Source organism: Colius striatus, chromosome 1, assembly GCF_028858725.1.
Source record: "Colius striatus isolate bColStr4 chromosome 1, bColStr4.1.hap1, whole genome shotgun sequence".
Classification (NCBI taxonomy): Eukaryota; Metazoa; Chordata; class Aves; order Coliiformes; family Coliidae; genus Colius; species Colius striatus.
Genome location: NC_084759.1, coordinates 51,733,462 through 51,757,448, shown reverse-complemented (window position 1 = coordinate 51,757,448; position 23,987 = coordinate 51,733,462). Strand labels below are relative to the sequence as shown.

Below are 23,987 nucleotides of genomic sequence, written 5' to 3'. Positions count from 1 at the left end.
AAAGTTTCCAGACTTTCAAATAACTTAAGAGTTGACAGAGAAAATGTGTACTTTAATTTGAAATACAGAGGTTCAAAGACCTAGAAAATGTTGTCTATCTGGTCAGATGCCCTTAGAAATTCTAGATTCCATTGGTACCATGCCTTATGTAAAAAGCTCTACTATATAAAATAACAAAAGATTAGTCACCAGGGATCAGAAGCCAGGCCTTCTCCTCTCTCGAGGCAAACATCTTAATCACAAGGTTAAAGTCTCAAGTTCTTTCCTATACTTTCCTTATAGTCTATTTAATTTTGAGCTCTCCTGTAACTAAAATGAAGGATGACCTCACTAGAACCATCTCTAACTATGTAGCTTTTAGTCACCTGAATGAAAGAACCAAGAAATTAATGTAGATCTTCTCCCTGATACCTTCATATTCTACGTTGCACATCTCTTAAAGAAAAACAACAAGCATTATTCCCCAAAGATGTATTTAAAAACCCAACCAAACATCACCAACAAAAAACCTGGAGAGAAAAAATTCCTCCTCAGTTCTCTGAAAGCAGACACAGGCATGTAACTTCAGGATTCATGGCAACAATGCATATTTTAATTCTGAATAAACAGAGGTATTCCTCTGCAACTGAGGAAGAGATATCATGTACAGTTCACCATTTCCCACTTGTTAGATATAAATGTGCGCAACCAACACATTTACACATCTTCTTACTTAGCATGCAAGCTGTTCAGAGTTCTGCTTCCAAGTGCTCAAAGTCTTCCTACAAAATTAATAGAGCAGAGATGTATCTCTAGGACACGTGTACACCACTTTGAAGGGCAATATGACATCTTATAGCTGCTTTGCTCCTTGATTTAGCTAAAGAGTGCTACTAGTGCTTTTTGAGAATAAGTAAATTAACCTAAAATTCACTCTGGATACAAAATTCACCAAATAAAACCTGACAGCTAAATTTGTAGATTAATAATAATAGAATGGTAGGGGTTGGAAGGGACCTTTAAGACATCATCTAGTTCAAACCCCCACTGCAGAAGCAGGTCCACCTAGATCAGGTTGCATAGGAACATGTCCAGGCGGGTCTTGAAGACCTCCAAGGAAGGAGACTCCACAAGCCCTCTGGGCAGCCTGTGCCAGTGTTCCAAGAAGCACAGTTAAAAAGTGAGAGACATGTCAATTTATAAGCGTTGACTAACAGTGCTACTTTCTTTGAGATTCTGCTAAATGTTTCAGTGAATATTTTCCTCCCTTCAAAAAGGGAGCTGCCTTTGTTCCCTTGATAACCCCTTGAGACCAAGAATGACGCATATGACTCTGAGCATAACAGTTAGGCCCATTCTGGGTATGTAGGTTAAACGGGTATAAGAAGACAGACTAAGCCTGTCGGGCTCTTCCCTCACAGCACACTGAGGTTAGTTAAGACGTTGATGAGGCTTCCCAGAGCAGTGAAGCTAGCACTGCAGGGGTATGAATTAGGTTGGTTTGGATTGTCCAAAGCATACAATTGTACAGAGGCATTTCTTTAGCTGCTGTCCCGAGTTACTCAGAAGTTTTTTCCACACGTTTAAAGATTTAAAACTGTGTTTCTTAAATAAAATCAGGACTAAGATACTTAGAAAGACCTAAACATTGATCTGAAATTATAGCAAAAATGCTTTATCATGCATGTCCTTGTGTTACAAAGGCTCAAATTTTACACAGTTAAAGAATTTAATGACTCCATTAAAATCAGGAAGTAAATTCACGTGGCAGCTTACAGATTCAACATGTGAAAAATACCTATCAGCAAAGATGTTAACACTAACTTTCTTTGTGCATCTCTACTTTCAGTTAGGCAAGTTTTGGAAAGTCAGTTTAGAGCAAGGGAACAGTTCTTCTGTGATGCTAGAAAATGAATTAAAAGCTTACTCTTGGTGAGAAAGTATAATATGAAACATAAGAGACAGAGTTATCCCTTCCCCATACTTTTCCAAACATAGTAAGTACTAAGTTGTTTGGGTGATCAGATCCTTAACTTACAAATCTAATTTTAAGAAAAGAAGTCTTACCAGATTCCCCTGCGCTAAAGTGATCTAATGGATTCCCTTCTGCATCTGGGTTTAGTAAGACCATTTCAAACTGAATATCCTCGGATTCAGAATAATTCTCCTCGCAGGTAAACTTGTCTACATAAAACACATACCATGTTTCCGGATAAGGAATCTGGGACACTGTCAGATTTTGCTCTGTGTGGTTCACAGTCACTTCGGAAGAAAACAAACAGACAAAAATAGGAGTAAATACAATTAGTTTAGTTTTAGAAAACTCACCTTTGAATGAAGACGTAATTTAAATCCACAACATCATATACAGGTTAGGAACTACACAGAATACAGAACAGTTTTTGTTTTGAAAGAGACATAACACCAGAGACCACACTACCAACATCTTTTGTTTCAAATAGGTACAGCAAGGGTTGGTGAGGACACGTATCGCATTCTGTCTCTCAGCTCTCGGGTTTGGTGCGAGGGCTCCCTTCTGCCACTGCCAACTGCGTCTCCTATGCTTAGCAAATTTCTGACCTCTGGCACAGTATTGATAGGACTAGCTATTCTGTATTAGCTAAGAAATACTTCTGCAGTATGAAAAATATCTTTGTGAAGTTTATTCTACTCATTTTTCAAGGACATTTAGAGCACTGAACCGGAACAATCTTACGTGAGCTTGGTGAACAACAGTGTGCATGTTTTCAGGGTGCAACCTGGCATACTTTACATGAGCTTCCCTAAACTGTAATAGACTTAATTTCAATTGACAGTTAAGGGCTGAAACCCTTATCTAACAAAATTGCATATATTAAATCAGATTACATTTAAAATGAACTACATAAGAGACTGATGTTTCATTGGCTCACTAATCTTACCACTACTTTTCCTAAAAGCAACTGTTAACCAAGACCAGCCTCTCCAAAATAAACATTTGCTGCTAGTGAAATCTGTGGCTCCGTATGTTTGTGTGAAATTGCAAGATCTGTAAGTGCTGTTACACTGACTACCCAACTTGAGTGCTCATCAGCTCAATGATAAAGGAAAGCCATCTCTGCAGAAGAAATCACAATATAATGACTGGACTGTAGATTACTTCACCTTAATAGCTTAATATGATAAAACTTAAGGATGAAGAAAAATTTCATTAAAAAAAATTCTACAAAACAAGCAATTTCTTGTTTTTATGCAAGGTCTTTGTAAATAAAAAAGCTGTAAATATACATCCAAAGAAGCTGTTAGCAAACTCATTGCCCTAAATATTTTCTAGATAAAATGTAGAACTAATTTCCAACTTGAAGTCTACCTGTGAAAAAAATTAGAGGAACATTAAATGACAATACAGGCAAGTTACAAAGTAAGGCAGCATAACCCAGATATATTCTCAGAGATGATCTTACAGACAGGAGAGGAAAAAAACCAAACCAAACCAACTCAACTCTTACTGATTATAAGGCTGTGAAAAGAACCAAAAACCCCCAAATAACAACAGAGGAAAGAATTTTAAAGATGCAAAACAACCCTTTTCCTGTGCACTTGGGCTACATACTCCCACCTTACAAGCATTCACTGCAGAAGCTTAGAGGTAGCTGCAGCAGACTCCATCAATTGCCTTTTAATTTTTCTCATTCCATTGCAATAAAAGTCACAAATCAATCTGTTCATTTGATTGTTCCAAACATTTAGATTCTCAAGTTTCAAATCACAATAGTGTTCTCTGTGAATTCTTTAAAATACCCAACATAATTTTTTTTAAGATAAAAAAAAGACTTTTACTCCCAGTAGATTTGAAGAAAATCTCTGAATGAATAAATGAAAACTTCAGCCAAATATGTACCTTTCGAGTTGTGCACAAGTGAGAGCATAAGACTAGAACTGGTCATAACATTTTGCTGTTTGCATTAAAGTCATTATTTGTCAAGGAATGTTCATTTTCCAGCAGTATACTGAATCATAACTTGGAAAAAAAGACTTTTCTTAAGTGATACAAATGAAGTAACTTCACTTCCTTGTAATAATTTTTAATTACAGAAGGCTAAAGTCCTGCTTTTACTTAAGTTGATGCAAAGTCCAAGTTCACTGAAATAAATATTCTAAAAACACAGATAACCTAACAGGGTTCTAAATACATAGATCACTTAATCTGTAATAGGAAAAAAGTAGCAACTTACTTGTCAGTTGAGCTTTAGAGAACTTCTCTGTACAGCTGTGATCTTGGCTACTGTCCTGCAGCTTCTGCCATTCTTGTGCTTGAAACAGGTGAAGTCTAGCTGCTTTTGTCACAGCTACTGCTATGTTCTTGATTCTGACGCACAGAACAGCATGGTCACCTTGATATTTAAAAAAAAAAAATCAACTACACTGCCTTGATGTCAGTTACTAACAAAATAAAAAATCTAGTGTGGCATAGGTTTTTTTGTTAAGTATAAGCACTGTATTTCTTAAACTTTTACCACTAGTTCCCATAAAAGTCTTTACACTTTTTCAGAAACTGTTTCTATATATTTAATTAACACAATAATCCATGCACAATTCTGATGGTACTTAAACAAATCCTTACCATAACACAAAACATTATCAACTTTCTCTACTACAAACAGCCTTCTCTCTCCTTTTTTTTTTGACTCCCAGATAACCTATTTTCTCCTTCCACCTCAAATTTTATTTTCCCAGGTTTCAAGTGAAGACAGTGCTTCAGCCAGTCTCAATAACTTGTTCAAAGTCTAGTATTTTATGAACCTTGTAGTACGATTATTATCATCGTAGGGCAGAAGAAAATCTATTTGCTCAAGTTCCTCATGTAATGGACTAATCAGAGTGAAAAATATTACAGATGACAGATATCAAATCAATACAAAGCAAATCAAACTTCAAAAGTGTTCCCTAATGTGTCAGGCTCCATCTTGACACTTTAGTCACTTTAGAACTAGCTCATTTGACACAATTTAAAACCTCGCTGGATAACTCTACAATGTTCAAACTTATTTTGATGAATTCTTTCACTACATATTGCCATAGACTTCTTTAATGTAACAGGATCCTGAACTAAAAGATAGGATTTAATGGAGAAGAAACATCAATCAGTACTGCAAGAGCACAAACTCATTCAAATTTAAGTAAGCTTTGTATGCTTTTTAAAATGACAGAGCAATCTTCCTTCCTGCCTAACCTAGGCACCAGGTGGTTCTGAGTCTATAGAGCAGTACCAGCTTCAAATAAGACTTTGCCAGGAAGGTTTGCCTGCTCAGAGACAGCTGCAGAATATCAGTCCTACAATAAAACTTCAAAAAAGGTGATCTTCTGGGATCAGTAAAATGTTATATGGACTACAGTTTATCTAAGTTGCTAATAAAAGACTTTTAGAAATTAATAGAAGGTTCTAAATAAAAGTCCATATGGCTTTACTAAGACCCAAAATACATATGGTTGTGGGTATTCATACAGAAAGAGGAAGGAAACATGCTGCATCAGCTTGTAGAATTAATTGTATCTGACCACCTAAACCACTCATGCTGAATCTTAACATTCTATTCTCAGATTTAAGCAGTGCCCTTTTTTCATTTTAGATCTATTTAGAGAGCTTCTACAATTATCTTCTAGGACAGTGATAATTAACTGCTTTCAAGTCACTCTACAAGCTATTCCTACCCTATCATTTCTCATTCATTGCTGGAAGGTCACATTCCAACACTTCCTGGCTAATGATGCATTTTCCTTCATCCCACTAGGCGGTTTTGTTTTTCTTCTTGCAAATATTTTTGTTTTCCTCTCATACTGCTCCTCCACTTTAGGAGGAAACCTACATTAAGTATTATCTTCATGGTTGTCTTCTGAGGCATTCCACAGAACTCTTCTGCCATGAAGCTGAGAAAGAAAACAGTGTAAGCTACTGAAATGCTGAGCATACAGGAAAAGCTCAATGTTTGTGGCACTCACTATGCTTGCATAAATACCTTTTTGCAAAGTAAAACCTCTGTACCAAAGAGAGCAATTTCCAACCTGTATTTCTGCAGTGGTCACTCTATCAGGATTGTAGCCCATTGCTAGGCCTCTTAACTAACAAGGACCTAACTACTAGAGTAATTATTACTAGAGTTATTACTAACAAGGAGTTAATAACGCAGGAAAGAGAATCATTGGGAATGAAGTGCAAAAACTAAATTCTCATCAGGTGAGAGTTTACATTCTGATGCAGGGTGACACTAAAACCACCCAGTGATGTGAAAGACACACGTGCAATGCTAAGCGCTGCCCTCACTCGCTGGAGTTCCACGAGGGAAGGGGAGATGCCTGTGAAAGCCGAAATGCTTCTGCTCTCCCAGATGCTCCCGCCACGTCAGACTGTGGGACATCAGGGGCGGCGCTGAGCCGAGTACCCACAGCAGCACTTCTCCACCCTCTGTTCGTGTAGCACGACCGGGCTGCTGCTAACTCCCACTTCCACCGCCCTGCTGCAGCCCCGCCTCGGTCTAGCGGGCCCTCGGTTCTGGCAGAGCTTCCCATCGCTCCCCCGGCGCCGCCCCAGGCTCCTCGTCGCCCGTACGGCGGGTCAGACCTGTCGCACGTCCCGTCACAGGGAATCAGAGGGGGCGGGCGCCAGGCTGAGCCCTCAGGCCGCCACCACCATCCTAACGGCTCCCCTCGCGCACCGCCCCGACGCGCCCTAACGGTTTCCCGCCCCATTTCAGGACGGCGGACAGGGGCGGCGCAGCCGTGGCTCGCTCCCCCCCTTCCTTCTCCTCCCGCGGGCACCCACCGTGGAATTGGAACCGCGCTACGGGCCGCCACGGCTCCAGTCGGGCGGCAGCGCTGGCGAAGCCGCCCCGCAGCGTCTTGCCCCCGGCGCCCCACCAGCCGGCGGCGCACAGAAGCCACAGCAGCCGCCACCTCATTCTCGGGCCCCGCCGGCGGCACCCGCCGCCGCCCGCGCCGCACCCCCGCGTCACGTGACACCCCCCTTCCCTCCGGGTCACACGCGGCCGCGGGACAGGCGAGAGGGAGGGGCAGAGGCGGAAAGAGAGCCAATGGGAGCCGCGCCCGACGGGGCGCGCCCACCCCCCAGAATACTTAGGCCCCGCCCCCACTGCTCTGCCACCGCGCTCTGCGCCTCCCCCGCTACAACGTGTCCGTTGCTGGGTTGGGCCGGCAGTCGAAGCCCGGCGTCGTAAAAAGCGACGGTCGCCAGCGTAAGCGGAGGTAAAGCCTTGGCTTCTTCGGGAGGCGTGGCCGAGCCTCCGCCGCTTGCTCCGGAGGCGGAAAATTCCGTTGTTCGGGCACGCGGGGACAGAAGAAGGAGTTTTTTTTTCACGCAGGCTCTCGCAGTCGCTGCAGCCGTGACCGAGAAACTGCCAGAACTACAGCTTCCGTGCCACACTGCGCATGCGTAGCCGGGAGGTCGCGGCGCAAGGCGGCGGAGGGGCTGCCGCCGTAAAGCGCGGACGATGTCGGGGCCGCACGGTCCCGCGGTGCTGCCGGTCTTCGAGAAGCGGCTGTTAGTGACGGGCGGCGCGGGATTCATGTGAGTGGCGATCTCGGTGTCCCAGCCCGGCCTCCGCCTCTCCTTTCGGCGGGGAGTGGGTGGGATGCTGTGGGAGGGGTGGACGAGGGAGGCCCTCCGTGTTGTCTCGCCCGCCTCTCCGGGGGCCAGTCGCCGCCCGGTTCAGGGCCGCCGCAGCCGTTTCTGCGGGACTGGGTTCGTATTGGAGGCTGCCTGTGGCTCCTCCGTAGCTGGGGGTTCGAGGTGCTAAGTGCTGAGGAGGGAGCTGGGCTGCTCCCCCTGTGTCCTGTGCCTGTGGTGATGAAGGCGCTCGGTAAAGGGACTTCACAGCTCTGATGGTAGGAGTCGATGTTCAGCCGGAGTTAGGTGAGGGGGTGGCAGTGCTTTGGGAGGGCTGATATTTCTTATCTTCCCGGGCCATGAACATCTCCCTTACGATGAAAGGCTGAGGGAGCTGGGGCTCTTTAGCTTGGTGAAGAGGAGACTGAGGGGTGATCTCATTAATGTTTACCAATATATAAAGAGTGAGTGTCAGGCGGCTGGAGCCAGGCTGTTTTCAGTGGTGGCCAATGATAAGCTAAGGCATAATAGGTTCCAAAGAAAGATATGGAAAAACCTCTTCACTATTAGGGTGACAGAGCACTGGAATGGGCTGCCCCAGTGGGTTGTTGAGTCTCTTTCTCTGGGGACAGTCAAAACCCACCTGGATGAGTTCCTGTGTGACCTACTCTAGGTGGTCCTCCGGTAGAGGGGTTGGACTAGGTGATCTTTGGAGGTCCCTTCCAGCCCTTGAGATTCTGTGAAGGTTCCTGTACATCTGAAGCTAGGCCCATTCAGCCTGCTCAGTGTGAAGCCATGAGACTTTGTATGCATCCCTCAGCTTGGGAGGCTGGAGATGTAAATATGTCCTGCTAAACTTGAACTCTCAGGGTGAGGTTCTTGTACATAAGATTGTACCAAAGTGCCACTTCATAGTCAGGTTGCCATTCATAGTACTAGCAGCAATGCTGGAGAGTTGAGTATTGGGAGTCAGTATTGCAAGTTGGGATAGGTGACCGTTTTGTTCTCCCTAATACCTAATGTGCAAAGATTATAAAAGTATTTTAGAATGACAATTGAATGTAGCATGTAAGAGTTAGGTTTGAGAGTTTTTTAGATGGCTGTGAGCAGTGCTGCTTACTTTTGTTATTATTTTACTTCTGTCATTAATTTTTGTATCTTAATCTCTTTTCCACTTTTAATCTGGTGGGTTTTTTTTAGTTTCATAAGAGTAAGCAGTTTCGATCATTACCAGTAGAATAATGTTGACATATCAAACTACTTCTGTGACTTCCTCTTTTTCCTGTATTGAGTATAGCCCCTCTTCCTCCAAAACCTTTTGATACTGCTGAACTTATTTGTAGTTTATCTCTTTGTTACCTTAAAGTTAACTATGCAATTATAAAATGTTTTTCTTCTGTCCTACAGTGCTTCACATGTAGTCGTCTCTCTTGTGAAAAACTATCCAAACTATCTGATTATAAATCTAGATAAGGTAAGTAGCTTGTTTTCTTCCTTGGCTTGGGAAACAGTTTTAATTTCAACATGCTATATATTGTATTAAAAATAATTTAATTTAGATTATTATTTATGAATTTTTTAACTATCCTTTTGTTCGTATGCAAAAAAGAGTTGTTTGTGCTTACAGTCATGTGCCCACCACAAATAATTATTTGGAAAAAAAAAGGAAGCTTTTCAAGTTCTAAACTTGGGTTTAGGACTTTTGGAATTGGGATATCTTTCAGACTTTTGTGTTTTTTAAAGAGTCATGTCTACCTGGAAAATAGCTTTTCTTTTGAAAGAGATTTTTACTTTGTTCTCGTACTTTCTGGTGATTAGGTTGCACCTGAATTAACTTTACTTTCACCAAGCCCACTTAATGACATTGTGTGGATATTTCTCTTTAGCTCGACTACTGTGCAAGCTTGAAGAATCTTGAAACTATCTCTGAGAAGGAAAACTACAAGTTTATCCAGGTGATAAAGTCTTCCCTTCTAAGAAACTTGTGTTTTTGTTGTTGTGGTTTATTTATTCCTTCATATTGAGATAATATGGTTTCCAGAGCTTCCCAAACTAGAAGCCACTGCCTGCATTTATGGTAAGGTTGAAGTTACGTCTACTAATTGTCAAGAAATGAGTCAGTGTATGTAATATGCCAACATATGTGACAATTAGAGGGACACAATAGCATTTACTTAGTTTCTATATCTTATTAGTAGACTTTCACCCTGAGAAGTCTGTTAGAATATGTAGTGTGTTCTGTCTCTTAAATCAAGTAGTTTTTTGGAAGTTGATGTATTTTATCCTATAATAAAGGTACAGAACTGTTAAAAGCCTGAGAATGGAGATGAGTGGGTTTTGACTGTTTCATTTTGATAGGTGGTATGGACAAGATGGAGTCAGATTTTGCCCCTCTGTGCCTCTCTGATGCTATGTTTTATTTTGTATCCTCCAACACTGCTACTTCTCATATTCTGTAGTGAGCAACACACTTCTTCTTGTACTGTTAGCACTAGACATCTGGCTACATTACTGCTTTTGCTGATGTTGATGCTGTGTACTTCCTAGCTGTTTTGGAATAAAGTCTTGCAGGAACATACAAGATATGCGTTTTCTTCTTAAAATGTTGCCAGTTAAATTAGTTTGCAGTTTCCACAGTTTTATCTTCAGATGGAAGCTGAATTTAGATTTACTGTTCAGATAAACATTCCGAGTACTAGGTTTGTATGTTGGGATTCTTCCCCTGTATGAAAGTCAATATTGATGCTGGTGTCTCTGTCTAGCTGGGCTGCTCGAGGTTGCAGGACATGGGAGGAATGCATGTAGTTTAGTTTTCTGAACTAGCAACTTTGAGGCAACTTTGTCAAAGGGAGTAGATGTAGGTTAAACATATCTCTTATATGTAGACAAGGTTGGGAATTGAACTCACCTGTTTTACATTTTTGTGAACTTGTCTCTATTTTAGTAAACTATTATCTCTGAACCCTTGGGATAAAAGTTGCATGAGAGGAAAGAGTATGTCTAGCAAGCAGATATATGCAGTTTCAGCATGCCCAAACTGGGTTTTTGGGCCATGGTTTCCAGTATATGATATTAAATGTATGAGTGCCATAGAAAAGTCTTGTTACTTGAATAAGTATTAACATTTAATTGCTGGTATGGCACAGAATTCTGGAAGGCATCCTCCAAACAGCCAGATCCCTAGGTGAAGCAGAGGGATAGTAGGAAGGAATGATAGCCATACTGTATCTGAACTAGAGAAGGAGTATGTTTTCATAAGATTTTTACTTGTCAGTTGTTGGTTGTTTTGTTTGTTTGTGGTTTGTTGGCTTCTTTTGTGTTTTTTTTCATTTTTTGGAAGGAAGGTTGATAAGAACTTGTGCAGCTGGTGTGCAGGGAAGCAGTTTACACTGATAGCAAAAACATGTACTTGAAAAAATACTCTCTGGATAAGCACTACAATTAGAAACTGTAACACTGACTGGCTTGAGGAGAGAGCAAGAAAGCTAAAGAAATGCTCTAGTGTTGCTGTAGCAAAGAAGCCTGTTTTGGAAGGTAGAGAAGTAAAAGTTCAGAAAATTTGCATAAAGGGCCATATGAAAGATAGTTTTATCACGGTTTCTGGTGTTGCTCAGCACAGACATGAAGTTTGAATTTCAGTTTTAAAAAAGGCCACTAATTGTAACCATCTAATTCAAAATTATGTATGAGCCTGAAGTGTATTTACTGGAGTGTTTCAGCTTAGGGATAAGAGATGGGAAAATCGGTTCATCTTCCTCCTGTTTCTGACGTACAGGACTTGTTTGAGGCTGTTGTTCAGAAATGTTGCTTGCTAACTTCTTAAAATGTAGGTGCATGAGAGCTACTTTTAGTCAGTTGCCTCTTGATTGAAAAATCTTCCTCCCCCAAGACTTACCCTGTTCTTAAATACTATCTGATTTAAGTTGAGCCAACATGTAAACTGAGGAAAAAACTTTTCCTATTTTCCTTTTCCTTTTACTTTTAAAAGCTGCTGTTGCTTCTTTGTCAAATAAAGCATGGCTTGTGTGTTAATGATTCATTATTTTCTAAAGGTATCAATAAAAAAAAAATAGCAGAACAAACAACAAAATCTCGAATCCTTGTGAAACTTCCAACCGTCTAGTTTGATAGAAGTGGAAACCTACTTGACCTTTTGTAATGCCACCAGGTGTCACTGTGGGTCAACCTGTGTCCAGTAACTCCTACTTTCTGCAGCAAGTTGTCATTTCAACCTCAGCTTTCAAGCTGCACACTTTACTTCTGTTGTGCATATTTTAGGGACTGTGCTGTTTCTAATGTTAAGTAGTGATATAAATCCTGAAATAAGTATCATTGAGACTGGTGCTCAAACTATGTGAAATTGATACCTGATCTTGTTTTAGACATGGCATTAATAAATTTCCATGTTGCTAGAACTGTTTGTATCCTGTGCTTCATTTGTAGTGGTTTGGTATGTAACACTTGGTATAAATGAAAACTTACTCTTTTCTATCAAAAATAGTTTGTTATTTTTTTTTCCTCTTTAGGGAGATATTTGTGAACCTGATTTTATAAAACAGCTCTTTGAAACTGAGAAAATAGATATAGTCCTTCATTTTGCAGCCCAAACTCATGTAGGTGAGCATTATTGTGTGTTTTGGTATTATTTTCTATGGTTATATTTGTTTGAAATATATACTGATTGTTTTTTGTCTTTTAATAAAAAATAAGGATACAGTTTGTCTCTACAAACTACATGATCAATGTCTGATGGCCTTTTTAACTTCAAAGGGTTCACAGCCTTTACTTAAATGGTACTGCATCTGACTTTTGTCTATTTTTATTGTGCATACATTGTAATGTCCTTTTTATTTTCATTATATTTTTAAATTCTAGCTAGACACAGATGTATCTGTCAGTGTATTGGTGGAGTCACGAAGACAAGGTAGAAAAGAATTTGTACATAGCCTTAAGTTTTCATTTAATTGGCTCCAGCCTTTAGGAAAAAACAGTATGGAAGCTGAAGGGTTAGGCATAGCTTCCTTCTGAATCCTGCCTGGATTCTAAAAAGGGAGAATGTGTTACACTTAAGTGCCTGTTTCAGATTACCACTTTTCAGTAACCCTGGTAATGAGAACTATCCCTACCATACTCCCTTTTTCTTAAGAAGAAATTGCTGAAGAATTCTGCAGGAAAATACTCTTCAAAATTGTCCAATTTGATATGCACAAAGTCATCAGGTCAGTGGGACAATCCTAAGAATCAGAACAGATGATACATTGCTACATCTTAAAACTATCTTTGAATTATACTTTCCATACTGAGCTTAGCCCTTCCCAGTGAAAAGGGGAAGTAGTTGTGCTGCCACTTCAAGTTAGATATTACTATTGCAAATGACACTGTTCATAGCCCACAAGCTTTTGTACCTGATTCCAGTCTCTTGTTGATAGCAAGGGTTTTGTCTTCAAGTAACGATAGAAAGTTTCTTCATTTAGTAGTGACCTTGCTGTCTGACAATCAAAGAACTAGTCATGAAGTCCCAGTCTATATTGGAGCCTCTAATGTTATCGTTCAATAGGAAGCTATGTCTTGCCTTGATTTAATCAGAATTATCTGAATTTCTTTTTTAAATGTAGATCTTTCATTTTGGCATGCCCTGGAATTCACCTACGTGAATGTTTATGGCACTAATGTGCTGGTTGCTGCTGCGCATGAAGCCAACGTGGAGAAGTTCATCTATGTTAGTACAGATGAAGTCTATGGAGGTAGCACTGATGAGGTGAGTTTTAATGTGTGAGGGTTTTCCTAGCTTTGCTTAGAATACTCAAAATGAGCCTGACTTTCCTTGACCTCTGAAAACATACGACTTTTGAGCTATTTCTGACAGTACTTGAACTTGTTTACAAGCACTGATTGTTTCTAGAAAGGTAAGGATCAAAGTTGTCCTGATTCTTTTTAGCATGTTTTGTATTGAATGTGTATTACCTGAAGTGGTGAGACTAGGGTCATTAATGACATGTGAAAACTCTTCAGAGGTAGTACTAAAGGAATGTATTAGACAAATTTTGCCTTGGAGCATTATTGTTGTTGGTTTAAAAATTTTTTCCTGCTCTGCCTTAACTCTGAACTTGACAGACAGGGAACTGTTTTTACACTCCAGCAAAACTACTAACAGAACTGTAGGTACTGACAATTTGAACAGGAAACAGTCCCCGTATTATGTGAAGAAATATGCAGATGTTTCTTGTTCTGTGGAAATCTTTCTGTTTCTTGCCAATTTATTCCTGTGACCTGATCTAGGTGAACCTGCTTTAGCAAGAGGATTGGACTAGATGAACTCTAAGGATCCCTTCCAGCCCCTACCACTCTGTGACATTAATTCAGGGAATGTATTTTCGATCAGTAAAAGATAACTGAAGCATACCTGTCTTCCTAAAGATTTACATAACAGCCAAGGAGTCTTATTCCATAATCCACTAAAATATGAATGTATTTCAGAAAAGTCAGGTGCACTTTCTTACTGTTGAAATGTCTTTATTGGTTCCTTCAACACAACGTCCATCTGTAGACTTTTATGATACCCAAGGGTGTTGTTTTCCTGTAGATCAGTGGTTTGGCTGAGACAATGTCAGGTCAACCTTTTCTGTCTCTGGGCCTTGAAAAGAGCACTTTCATTTAATCTGGTTTTTGTTCTTTCTGTGAATCATAGTAGAAGTTTGTGAAGATAGGCTTTTTTTGGGAGAGGAAAGTAAAAAAGTAAGTTGGAGTCAATAAATTTCAGAGGCAAAGGTCAGACAAGAACTGTGAGTCTCTTAATCACGTATTAAGGTTATTGTTATGAATTATATACCTTAGTTAGTGTGGAAACAATCCTTTCTTTGGCTCATTATTCTATGAGGCTTTTAAAAGTTGTTTACTTCTTGCTTAAAGAAGAAAAAACGGATAGAAGTGGCAGGATACCCATTAAGCTACTGTTCCTGTAACAGGTCAGAGTTGTTAAAGCCTTGCTTTGGAGGGCTTAGAATTGAAATGCTACTTTTCTTATAGAAATAAAGATTATAGAAAGAAGAATATATATAGGATGAATGGACTCCTTTTATTTCACAGAAGCACAGAATCTTAAGGGTTGGAAGGGACCTCTAGAGATCATCTAGTCCAATGCCTCTGCCAGAGCAAGACCACCTAGAGTAGGTCACACAGGAACTCATCCAGGTGGGTTTGAATGTCTCTAGAGGAGGAGACTCCACAACCCATTTGGGGTTAGTACTGAAAATTCAGTTTTCTAGCTGTGGTGCAGTGTCCCTCTGAGGCAACATGAGCCCGAAAAGGATTGAGCCTCTCTCTCTGTGACAGCAATGACTATTTTTCAAGATAAAAAACTAAAGAAGTGGTACTCTGCTAGAAATATAAAATATTAATGCTGGTATTCTGTCTGCCTCCTATGTTTGATAAATAGACTGTCTTCTGTTTTTAGCCTTCTGCTGCAAGTGAAAGGGTGACTGTCTTAGACTGGTGTGCTTGGGTATTTAAAGGATTTTTACTTCGGTTGCAACTGCAGCTTTTATAACTTTAAGACTACTCAGGTCTAAGGAGATGAGTAATACACATTTTTCTTTTCATTTTAGGAATTTGATGAATCCTCACCAAAACGTCCAACAAATCCGTATGCATCTTCTAAAGCAGCTGCAGAGTGTTTTGTTCAGTCCTACTGGGAAAGGTACCAAGTAAGTTGATGCAAGCTTCAAAAACTCTGAAACCCATATACTTAACTGTCTGTATTACATATATAAGAGTTAAAAGAAAAATGAGTAATAGTCCAAACAGTGACTTCCCGGTTGCTAGCCTTATAGTTTGGATGTATTAGGACACGTCCATCACTATTGATGGAGATACACTGCAAGACGGTGGGGACATATCAAATGTTTTAAAAATGTTTTGAAAGTCTGAACTGTAATTGCTAAAAATGTTATTCTATAAAAGGGCCAAAGAGAACATTAGTTATTTAAAAAACAATATTAAGCTTGAAGGAAATCTGTTCATGCTAAAGCAGAATACTCAAAACTCAAATTGTATTAAGGCTAAGTTTATAGTGAAAGCAAAAAAAAAAAAAAAAGGGAGGGAAAAAACCCTACCATTCTATGAAAAACTCCCCTACTACCCTGATTTGTTCAAGCAAAATATTTAAAATTATGAATACTTCAGTCTCTTGTTCTTGACATGTCCTTCTGCAATGTAATTTCTGACATAAACTGTTTGACTGTAACATGCTTTCATACAAGGAAAGGCTGCAGGAACTGGGGCTGTTTAGTCTAAAGAAGAGGAGACTGAGGGGGAAATCTTAGTAATATTTACAAGTATCTAAATGATGGGTGTCAGGAGGTTGGGACATCCCTTTCTTCTGTTGTAGCTAATTATAGGACAAGGGGTAATAGGATGAAGCTGGAACACAAAAAGTTCCACAATTAAATACAAGAAAAAACTATTTCACTGTGAGGGTGATGCAGGGGTGGCACAAGCTGCCCAGAGGGGTTGTGGGGGCTCCTTCCTTAGAGGTCTTCAAGAACTGCCTGGACATGTTCCTATGCGACCTGATCTAGGTGAACCTGCTTCTGCAGGGGGGTTGGACTAGATGATCTCTAAAGGTCCCTTCCAACCCCTACCATTCTGTGATTCTATGATAAAGCTGACTTGAATAAGATGTTAATGACTGTGAAACATTTTACTGGAATAAGTAGTAGTGAGCCAATCTTCAGTCAGCCAACATGTATGTAATGTCCTGTGGTGGTTCCACAGCAAGACTGAGAGATTCCAAACGTTTGTCACCTGTGGTGCCTCTAACAGACTGGAGGCCCTTACCTGTTTGACAGGAGCATGGATAGCTTAATTTATCAGTGTTTGTAGGGGCTTGTGGATTTTTTGAAACAGCATTGTGTGTGTGTCAATTTGTTTATTGATCAGGAAGAAGCTTTCAGATTTTTACTGGTGTCTATTTCCTCATGTAATCACATGCATGTTTACTACTTTTAAGTTCCCAGTTGTTATCACACGGAGCAGTAATGTTTATGGACCACACCAATATCCAGAAAAAGTAAGTTAAGCCTATGCTTTTACTCTGAGCTTTGTTATACTGTAGTTTAGGGTTGTAGTGAGGTTACTCTTTTTCTCATAAGAATGGACTGACTTTTTAATAAAGCACTGTATTGCAACTACATATATTCACACTTACCAGTGGTGTTATATTTTCATCTCGCACTAACATGTCTTACTATCAACAGAATGAACACATGTTTTATTTGGTTGTCAGTAAAGCATCAATTAGAGGTTACTAATTACTTACATGAATTTTACTACAGTGGCTTTATTTTGTATTTTTGTATTTATTTGTATTATTTTGTATTTTTTTCTTAACTTTTCAAAGAGTTTAACTGTCCTGAGTTCTCTGACTAGTTACATTGAATCATGTGTCATGTGCTATAATTAGGAATGTTTAATAACTAAGCATTTCAAAAACTAAACTGTGAGAGCAATATAGCTGGTACAGAAAGATGTTCCAAACTGTACAGAAAATAGGTAAGATGAAGCTATAGCAATCAGATATGTGGTGAGATGTAGTGACCATACATCCCTTGCTGGGTAACTATTGAAAATGATTATTAGTGAGAGGGAGTTGCCTTTGTAGGTGATACCAGGATCCTCTCAGGTAGTGAATGGAAATACATTGATGGAAAGATAGTGATAATTATATGCACTCTTTGCAGCTTGTGTGACACGTAGCTGTATTTAGTAGGGAGGTATTTTTTAATTTGAAATACTTTTTATGTGTTGGGGTTGTATTTTGCAAATAAATTTATCTTCCCCTACATCACTGCAGGTGGATAGCAATAGCCTTTAAAATATGTGTTTCACTGATTTGTTGCTTGGGAAGTGTATGGCTATTGCATGATGTTTGGAGTATATTCAGGGGATGTATCGCTCTTTACTCACTCTCAGCTTTATATATATTCTTCCTCAAGTATCTACTTCTAGTTACTGCCAATAACAGAGTACTAGGCTGGGTGGAGATTTAATATATTTGCTGCTAGGTTTAGAGTAGCATGTTAACAAAATTAAAAGAATTGGAATAGCTTTCTAATAGCTTCAGTTGAAAAACTTTTAATAGCAAGGCCAACTTCTGAAGCTTCTGGGATGTTATGCATGAATCTAAACTTGAGCCGAATATGACAGTGTAAGTCTTTTTGCTGTCAGAGAGTGGCTGTCACTTGATCTGTGTTCATTATAAGTCTTTTTGCTGTCAGATAGTGGCTGTCACTTGATCTGTGTTCATTTATCTTGACATTCTTTATTGAGTCTCTTCCAAGTTTAAATATTTTAATGACTCTTAGACTATAGAATTGCTGCAACTTACTGGCCGTCATTGAGAAGAGCCTGAGCCAGGCTCTCCTCAATGATGTCTAATGATAGGACAAGGGACAATGGGTACAAGCTGGAACACAAGAGGTTCCAAAGAAACACAAGGAAGAATTTTTTCACTGTGAGGGTGACGGAGCACTGGAACAGGCTGCCCAGATGGGTTGTGGAGTCTCTTTCTCTGGAGACATTCAAAACCCACCTGGGTGAGTTCCTGTACTTTAGGTGGTCCTGCTCTGGCAGGGGGGTTGGACTAGATGATCTCTAGAGGTCCCTTCCAACCCTTATGATTCTGTGCTTCTGTGATATTTAAACCATGTTCTAAACTTGGTTATCCCTAGTTAGACTGTAGTGCACCTCTGTGTGAAAAAAGTAATGGAACCATTTTCTTTTTAAACAAATGGTTCTCTTGTAATGACTGATTTGTAATGGTTGACCAGAAAGATGAACTTTATTGCACAATAGAGGCATCTACCCTTACACTTCTCAAATCCTTACAGTTTCTAGGCTTGATGCATTCTGTTATTTGACTTAAAAGTATTTAAAGAGTCTTATTAAAATACATAATGATACTTACTGGTGAAGCCCCATGTTCTTTGCAGAATAACAACTTCTAAAATCATGGAGTAATATTTTTTTTATTTGTTCATTTCCTTAGGTTATTCCCAAGTTTATATCTTTGTTGCAACAGAACAGAAAATGGTATGCAATTTGCTTCTTTCTTTGTGGTATTTGTGTTATTTATAATTGTAATTACAGTTTTATATGTGGTACAGATTGTAAAATGATAATTTCATAACTAAGTTACGAATTGCCTGTTTTAATAATAGGAATTCCTTTAAGTAAAGGATTGTTTGCATGTCAGCTGCTTAAGGTAGCTTCAGGTAATGGCTAACAGCAAAACTGCTTATAAGAGTCTAATAGATGGAATGCTTCTATTTAAGAATGAACAAAAAATTGTTGCCTTTTCCACGTTTTAAGCTGTATTCATGGTACTGGACTTCAAAGGAGGAATTTCCTTTATGCAACTGATGTGGTAGAAGCATTCCTTACTGTCCTGAAGGAGGGGAAACCAGGTGAAATTTATAACATTGGAACTAGCTTTGAGATGTCCATTGTCCAGCTTGCTAAGGAGTTAATCCATTTGGTGAGTAAACAGTTATAATGCCTTTCTTTACCAATCATTGCACATATGAACAATTATACCATAAACCTTCTGTAGCTTGGAGAGTTTAAGCTTGGGGTGGGTCATCGTAGCAGAATGATGTCTGTGGTAGCTGTAGTGTGTAAGTCTGCATTGCAGGCTATCAGACACTGAACTGCTGGCTCAGTTATCCCAGCTGGAACTTAGTTGGCGTAATGATTAAATAGTATCTTGTAGGGTTGTTTTTTTCATGTTGACTGCTTCAGTTTTGGTCTGAGAATGAAGCACTATTAAAGTCTTAACAATTTGATGATGGCAGTGCATAGATGGAGGAACTGTAAGTATTTAAATGGTTTTAGACAGTTTTGATAATTTCAGTAGTTTGAAAAGTCAGTTTTGAGAAAAGGCCATTTCTTTTTTTTTAAACAGACTTAACATTCATTTAAAAATGGATTAATTTTTTTAAACAAGATTTAAGACAGTGCAAAATGTATGGAGGTGATTTTTTATTTCTTTTCTTGACAGATAAAGAAAACCAGTTCGGAATCTGAAATGGAGCACTGGATGGATTATGTCAGAGATAGGTAAGGAAATAGCAAATCACATGCAAAATAGCTTTATCCTGAAGATTTCTGGACTTTTGACAAACAGATTTTTCTGAAAGCATTTCTAAATTGCAGGACAGAAAACTTCTGAGGAAATAAGAGCTGTTTTGCTTTCTTAATTTTTGTCTTCAACCTTTCTTCAGACTTCTCAGCATTGAGATCTGCTGTGGGGAAAGGACAGGTTTTACACAGTAGCTGAAGTATTTTCTTAAGGGTAGTTTAGATGGTTTATTTGGTACTGTGCATTCAATGTCACTTGAGTGAGATGAATCGCACTGTCTCTCACTTAGCTTTAGCATTTTGATGTTAACATGACTGGTTCAGACTTACTTTATGTGTAAGACCCACTCCACAGGCAGATGTATGCACCTACAGAGCGTAGCTCTTTTAAGGTTACTAACTTAAGCAGAAACTACTATCTCAAAAGTAGATGTAAAACTCTGAGGTGCCAAAGTTAGTGTGGTGGCAAAAATAGATGGCTTTTATCATTATGCTCTTGCTGTGTGTTTCCATCCTTAATTTCATGTTTGGTTTGGTTCTGTTCTTTTATCTTCATTTCTTTTCTGCAGCAACAGTGAGTCTCTTCTTACTTTAGATATCACTCTCTCAAGAGTGATTAGAAATGACATATCTACTGATAACAGTTAAGTATTATTATGGTCTTTAGAATTCTCACTTTCTGTTCACATTTGGATTGTTATCATGGCAACTGAGATGTCCTTAAATATACTAATTTTTGTCTTTAAAAGGAAGTGTTCATCAGAATCCTCTCTTGAGTGTATCACAGAACTTTGAAAAAATTGTCATTAGCTCATATGATGTGAGTGTTCAGTAGGTCTCAGTGTAAATCAGACTGAAGCCTTACCTCTTAACTGTATTTGGTCCTGTTCACTAATGTTTCAACATATATGCGCTTGTGAAAACTAACCACATAGGAATATTTCAAAGAATGCTCAGGTCTTAGATTTTTGAGACACCTAACTAATGATCATTTGATTCTATAGTGAGTGACTTAAAGGTCACAGGGGTTACTTGCCATGGAAAAATTAGTTCTGCTTCTGCTTGAGATTGGCATGTTTTAATTGTGGTGATAAGCAGCTCATTTCTGTCAGCACATGTAGCTTAACCATTCAGTATGTGAGTGCCAGTATCGCGGGCATACTGGACTAGGTTATGTGACTACCAGATTGGACAGTGAAAACCAGACTTAAATGTAGGGAATCTCATTCTTTGTATAATCTTGCAGACTGAGGTTCTACATGTTCAGTATTACTAAGTTGATGTAGCTAGTGAGGCACTGTAATAATTATGCTTTGGGAGTTTATGTATTTCAAATCTGAAGTATGTGGAAAATTTGTGGTCTTTCAGGATGAAAAATGTGAATGCTGCTTTTAGAAAACTGGCTTGTGTAGCGATTGTCTAAAGAGTTACAAATGCAGTGATCTGCAAAATTGCATTGGCAGTGATTTGAGTTTTGGTTTCATTTTTGTGCCAGTAAGATATTAATTAGTATTTATTCTAGTCAATTCCAAGGAGCTGACTGTACAAACTGAATGGTCTTCTTGTAGCTGCACTCAACTGCTGCAAACTGTTTGAAGGCAATGTAACCTGTTCATGTTGATGGGACTTTTCAAAACTGAAGCATGCCTGATGTTGGTTTGAAGACAACATGAGCTAATGCATCTCTAGTTAATGAAAAAGTCTAATCAAATTGTTTTGCATGTGTGTTTTATACTTCATCAGACCTACCAATGACCTGAGGTACCCAATGAATTCAGAAAAAATGCACAACTTAGGATGGAGACCTAAAGTGCCTTGGAAAGAAGGAATAAAGAAAACAAGTAGGACCAATCGCTTTTACACTAATTGATTTAGAAGTGATGAGAGGAGGGAAAGGAAAAGCGGGAAAAATGGGTACAGAGGTTAGAGAAGCTAAAGAGAATGGATTTAACAATTTAATTTTACATAAACATTGGCTGCTTTTTAAGTAGTGAATTTATCATTGTTTTTAAGTTAATTACCATAAAATAGCATCAGGTACTAGAATTAATTACTACTTAATCATAGAATGGTTTGAGTTGGAAGGGACCTTAAATATCATCTGGTTCCATCCCTTTGCCGTGGGCAGGGACGCTTCCACTAAACCAGGCTGCTCAAAGCCCCATCCAATCTGCCCTTGAACACTACCAGGGATGAGGCGCCCACAAGCCCCTTTGGGCAACCTATTCCAGTCCCTCAGCATGCTCAACAGTGAAGAAATTCCTTGCATCTAATTTAAATCTTTCCTCTTTTAACATAAAGCCACTACTCCTTGTCCTGGGAAAGAGCAACCCCCTGCACCAGTACAGGCTGGGGGTCGAACTGCTGAAGAGCAGCTCTGCAGAGAGAGACCTGGGAGTCCTGATTGATAATAAACTAAACATGAGCCAGCAATGTGCCCTTGTGGCCAAGAAGGCCAATGGCATCCTGGGATGCATCAAGAAGAGTGTGGCCAGCAGGTCAAGGGAGGTTCTTCTCCCTCTCTACTCTGCCCTGGTGAGGCCTCATCTGGACTGCTGTGTCCAGTTCTGGGCTCCTCAGCTCAAGAGGGACAGGAAAGTGCTGGAGAGTCCAGTGCAGGGCCAGCAAGATGATGAGGGGAATGGAACATCTTTCATGCGAGGAAAGACTGCGGGAACTGGGGCTGTTTAGTCTCGAGAAGAGGAGACTGAGGGGAGATCTTAACATTTATAAATATCTAAAGGGTGGGTGTCAGGAGGTTGAGACATCCCTTTTTTCTATAGTAGATAGTAACAGGACAGGGTATAATGGGATGAAGCTGGAACACCAAAAGTTCCACTTAAATATAATGAAAAACTATTTCACTGTTCAGGTGAGGGAGCCCTGGCACAGGCTGCCCAGAGGGGTTGTGGAGTCTCCTTCCTTGGAGGTCTTCAAGACCCACCTGGACTTGTTCCTATGTGACCTGATCCAGGTGACCCTGCTTCTGCAGGGGGGTTGGACTAGATAATCTCAAAAGGTCCCTTCCAACCCCTACCATTCTATGATTCCTGTCAATGCTAGAAGAAGCCTGGCATAAAGAATTTCTAAAATCTAAACTAGATTAAAAAAAATTGTCATAAATGTTGCACAATTAACTATTAGCATATTGTTAGTCTTAGGATACCTGTGGAATATTTGAATTTCATGGTTGTCTCTGGCCAGCTTGACTCACCAGTGTTCTCTTCTTACTAGTTGAATGGTACAAAGAAAATTTTCACAACTGGAAGAACTCAGACAAAGCTTTGGAGCCCTTTCCTGTGACGGAGCCGTTTGCACAACTCAGTGGTCCATAGGGTGGTGGTGAACCTGAAAGAGTTCATTCTACCTCATACAGTCTTTTCTTCAAAGCCTGGTGTCAAGTGCCACACTGAACTCCTAATGTGTTCCAGAAACATGAACCATGGTGAATGCAGAACTACAGTATGGCACGACTTTGGAAGGGCTTCAGCACTTTCTAAGTTTCAGCTTTTGGTGCAATATTTTTTTCTTACTAGGTATTGATTTTAAAGAACTGTACAGGGTGAAGAATTTAATGCTTTGAATTAGCATAACTGAAGTCAGATCTGCCTTATTAAGAATAATTAATTGCAATTACAGCTTTTGGGACTTTGTTAAATATGCTTCAGTTCTGCATTTGTTCGTCTGTATTAGTTTGTTTTTGCAGTGTAATGTATAGTATTTGTCACTTAAGAGTTGCATTTTATTTTTAATCAAGGGGAAGATTGCAATATTTTCTGGATAGTTTAAATCAATTGATAAAAGCCAGGTATGACACCAGTATGGTTCAGTCCTTTTCTGTAGGTGGCTGATTAAACTGTTACCTACACTATAACTTGGAAGGGAGGGAAGGTGTCAAGAAGTGGCAGGTGTTGTTGATGTCCAGAAGCATTTTCATAAACTTTGTTCTTTTATTAAATGGTATTTTTACTACATTACTGTCTTTTAAAATGTTGATTTCCTTTTATTAACTGTAATTGTAACAAACCTGAAGTACTGTAATGCAGTTTACATTCCAGAGATGTGATTTCCTGTGATGTGAAGGCTATTTGTGGAGAAGAATTTGAAACGCTTCTTTTCCTGTGAATTGTGGCTTGGCATGTAAATGGTGAAGATGGGGAGGAAACTTCAAGTCTCAAAATATGTCAGTGAATATTTTTCAAAGTTGATTCAGTAATACAAGTTATTGTGTAAGAGGCTTCTTTTAATTAAGTAAACATGTTGAAAAAGTAAA

At 39.4% G+C, this 23,987-nt stretch overlaps 2 protein-coding genes across 3 annotated transcripts in view; one reads left to right on the top strand and one right to left on the bottom strand.

The window, feature by feature from the left end:
• Positions 1 to 7,116, bottom strand: part of GPR180 (G protein-coupled receptor 180) — a 23,146-nt gene extending 16,030 nt beyond the window's left edge. The window contains exons 1-3 of the mRNA XM_061996030.1: positions 6,779 to 7,116; positions 4,194 to 4,352; positions 2,047 to 2,241 (exon numbers count right to left, since the gene is read on the bottom strand). Coding sequence (XP_061852014.1) covers positions 2,047 to 2,241; positions 4,194 to 4,352; positions 6,779 to 6,914 — 490 coding nt within the window. The 5' untranslated portion in view covers positions 6,915 to 7,116. The remainder of the gene's footprint in view (positions 1 to 2,046; positions 2,242 to 4,193; positions 4,353 to 6,778) is intronic.
• Positions 7,004 to 23,987, top strand: TGDS (TDP-glucose 4,6-dehydratase). 2 transcript variants are annotated; one of them, XM_061996039.1, is made up of 13 exons: positions 7,004 to 7,218; positions 7,335 to 7,540; positions 8,987 to 9,053; positions 9,466 to 9,534; positions 12,106 to 12,196; positions 13,195 to 13,337; positions 15,184 to 15,282; positions 16,587 to 16,646; positions 18,624 to 18,667; positions 18,947 to 19,112; positions 19,635 to 19,693; positions 21,458 to 21,555; positions 22,949 to 23,987. In XM_061996039.1, exons 2-13 carry the CDS (start codon positions 7,464 to 7,466, stop codon positions 23,047 to 23,049), a joined length of 1,074 nt encoding a protein of 357 aa, XP_061852023.1. In that variant the 5' UTR covers positions 7,004 to 7,218; positions 7,335 to 7,463; the 3' UTR covers positions 23,050 to 23,987. The 2 variants fall into 2 exon arrangements, with proteins under 2 accessions (XP_061852023.1, XP_061852031.1); XM_061996047.1 differs by having other exon boundaries at positions 7,004 to 7,540.

What these genes read in the sequence shown, in the direction of transcription:
- TGDS (XM_061996039.1), top strand. Translation starts at nt 7,464, where the DNA reads ATGTCGGGGCCGCACGGTCCCGCGGTGCTGCCGGTCTTCGAGAAGCGG. An exon ending in ACGGGCGGCGCGGGATTCAT is followed by an intron (nt 7,541 to 8,986) that starts GTGAGTGGCGAT and finishes TCTGTCCTACAG; the next exon opens with TGCTTCACATGTAGTCGTCT. An exon ending in ATGGAGGTAGCACTGATGAG is followed by an intron (nt 13,338 to 15,183) that starts GTGAGTTTTAAT and finishes TTTTCATTTTAG; the next exon opens with GAATTTGATGAATCCTCACC.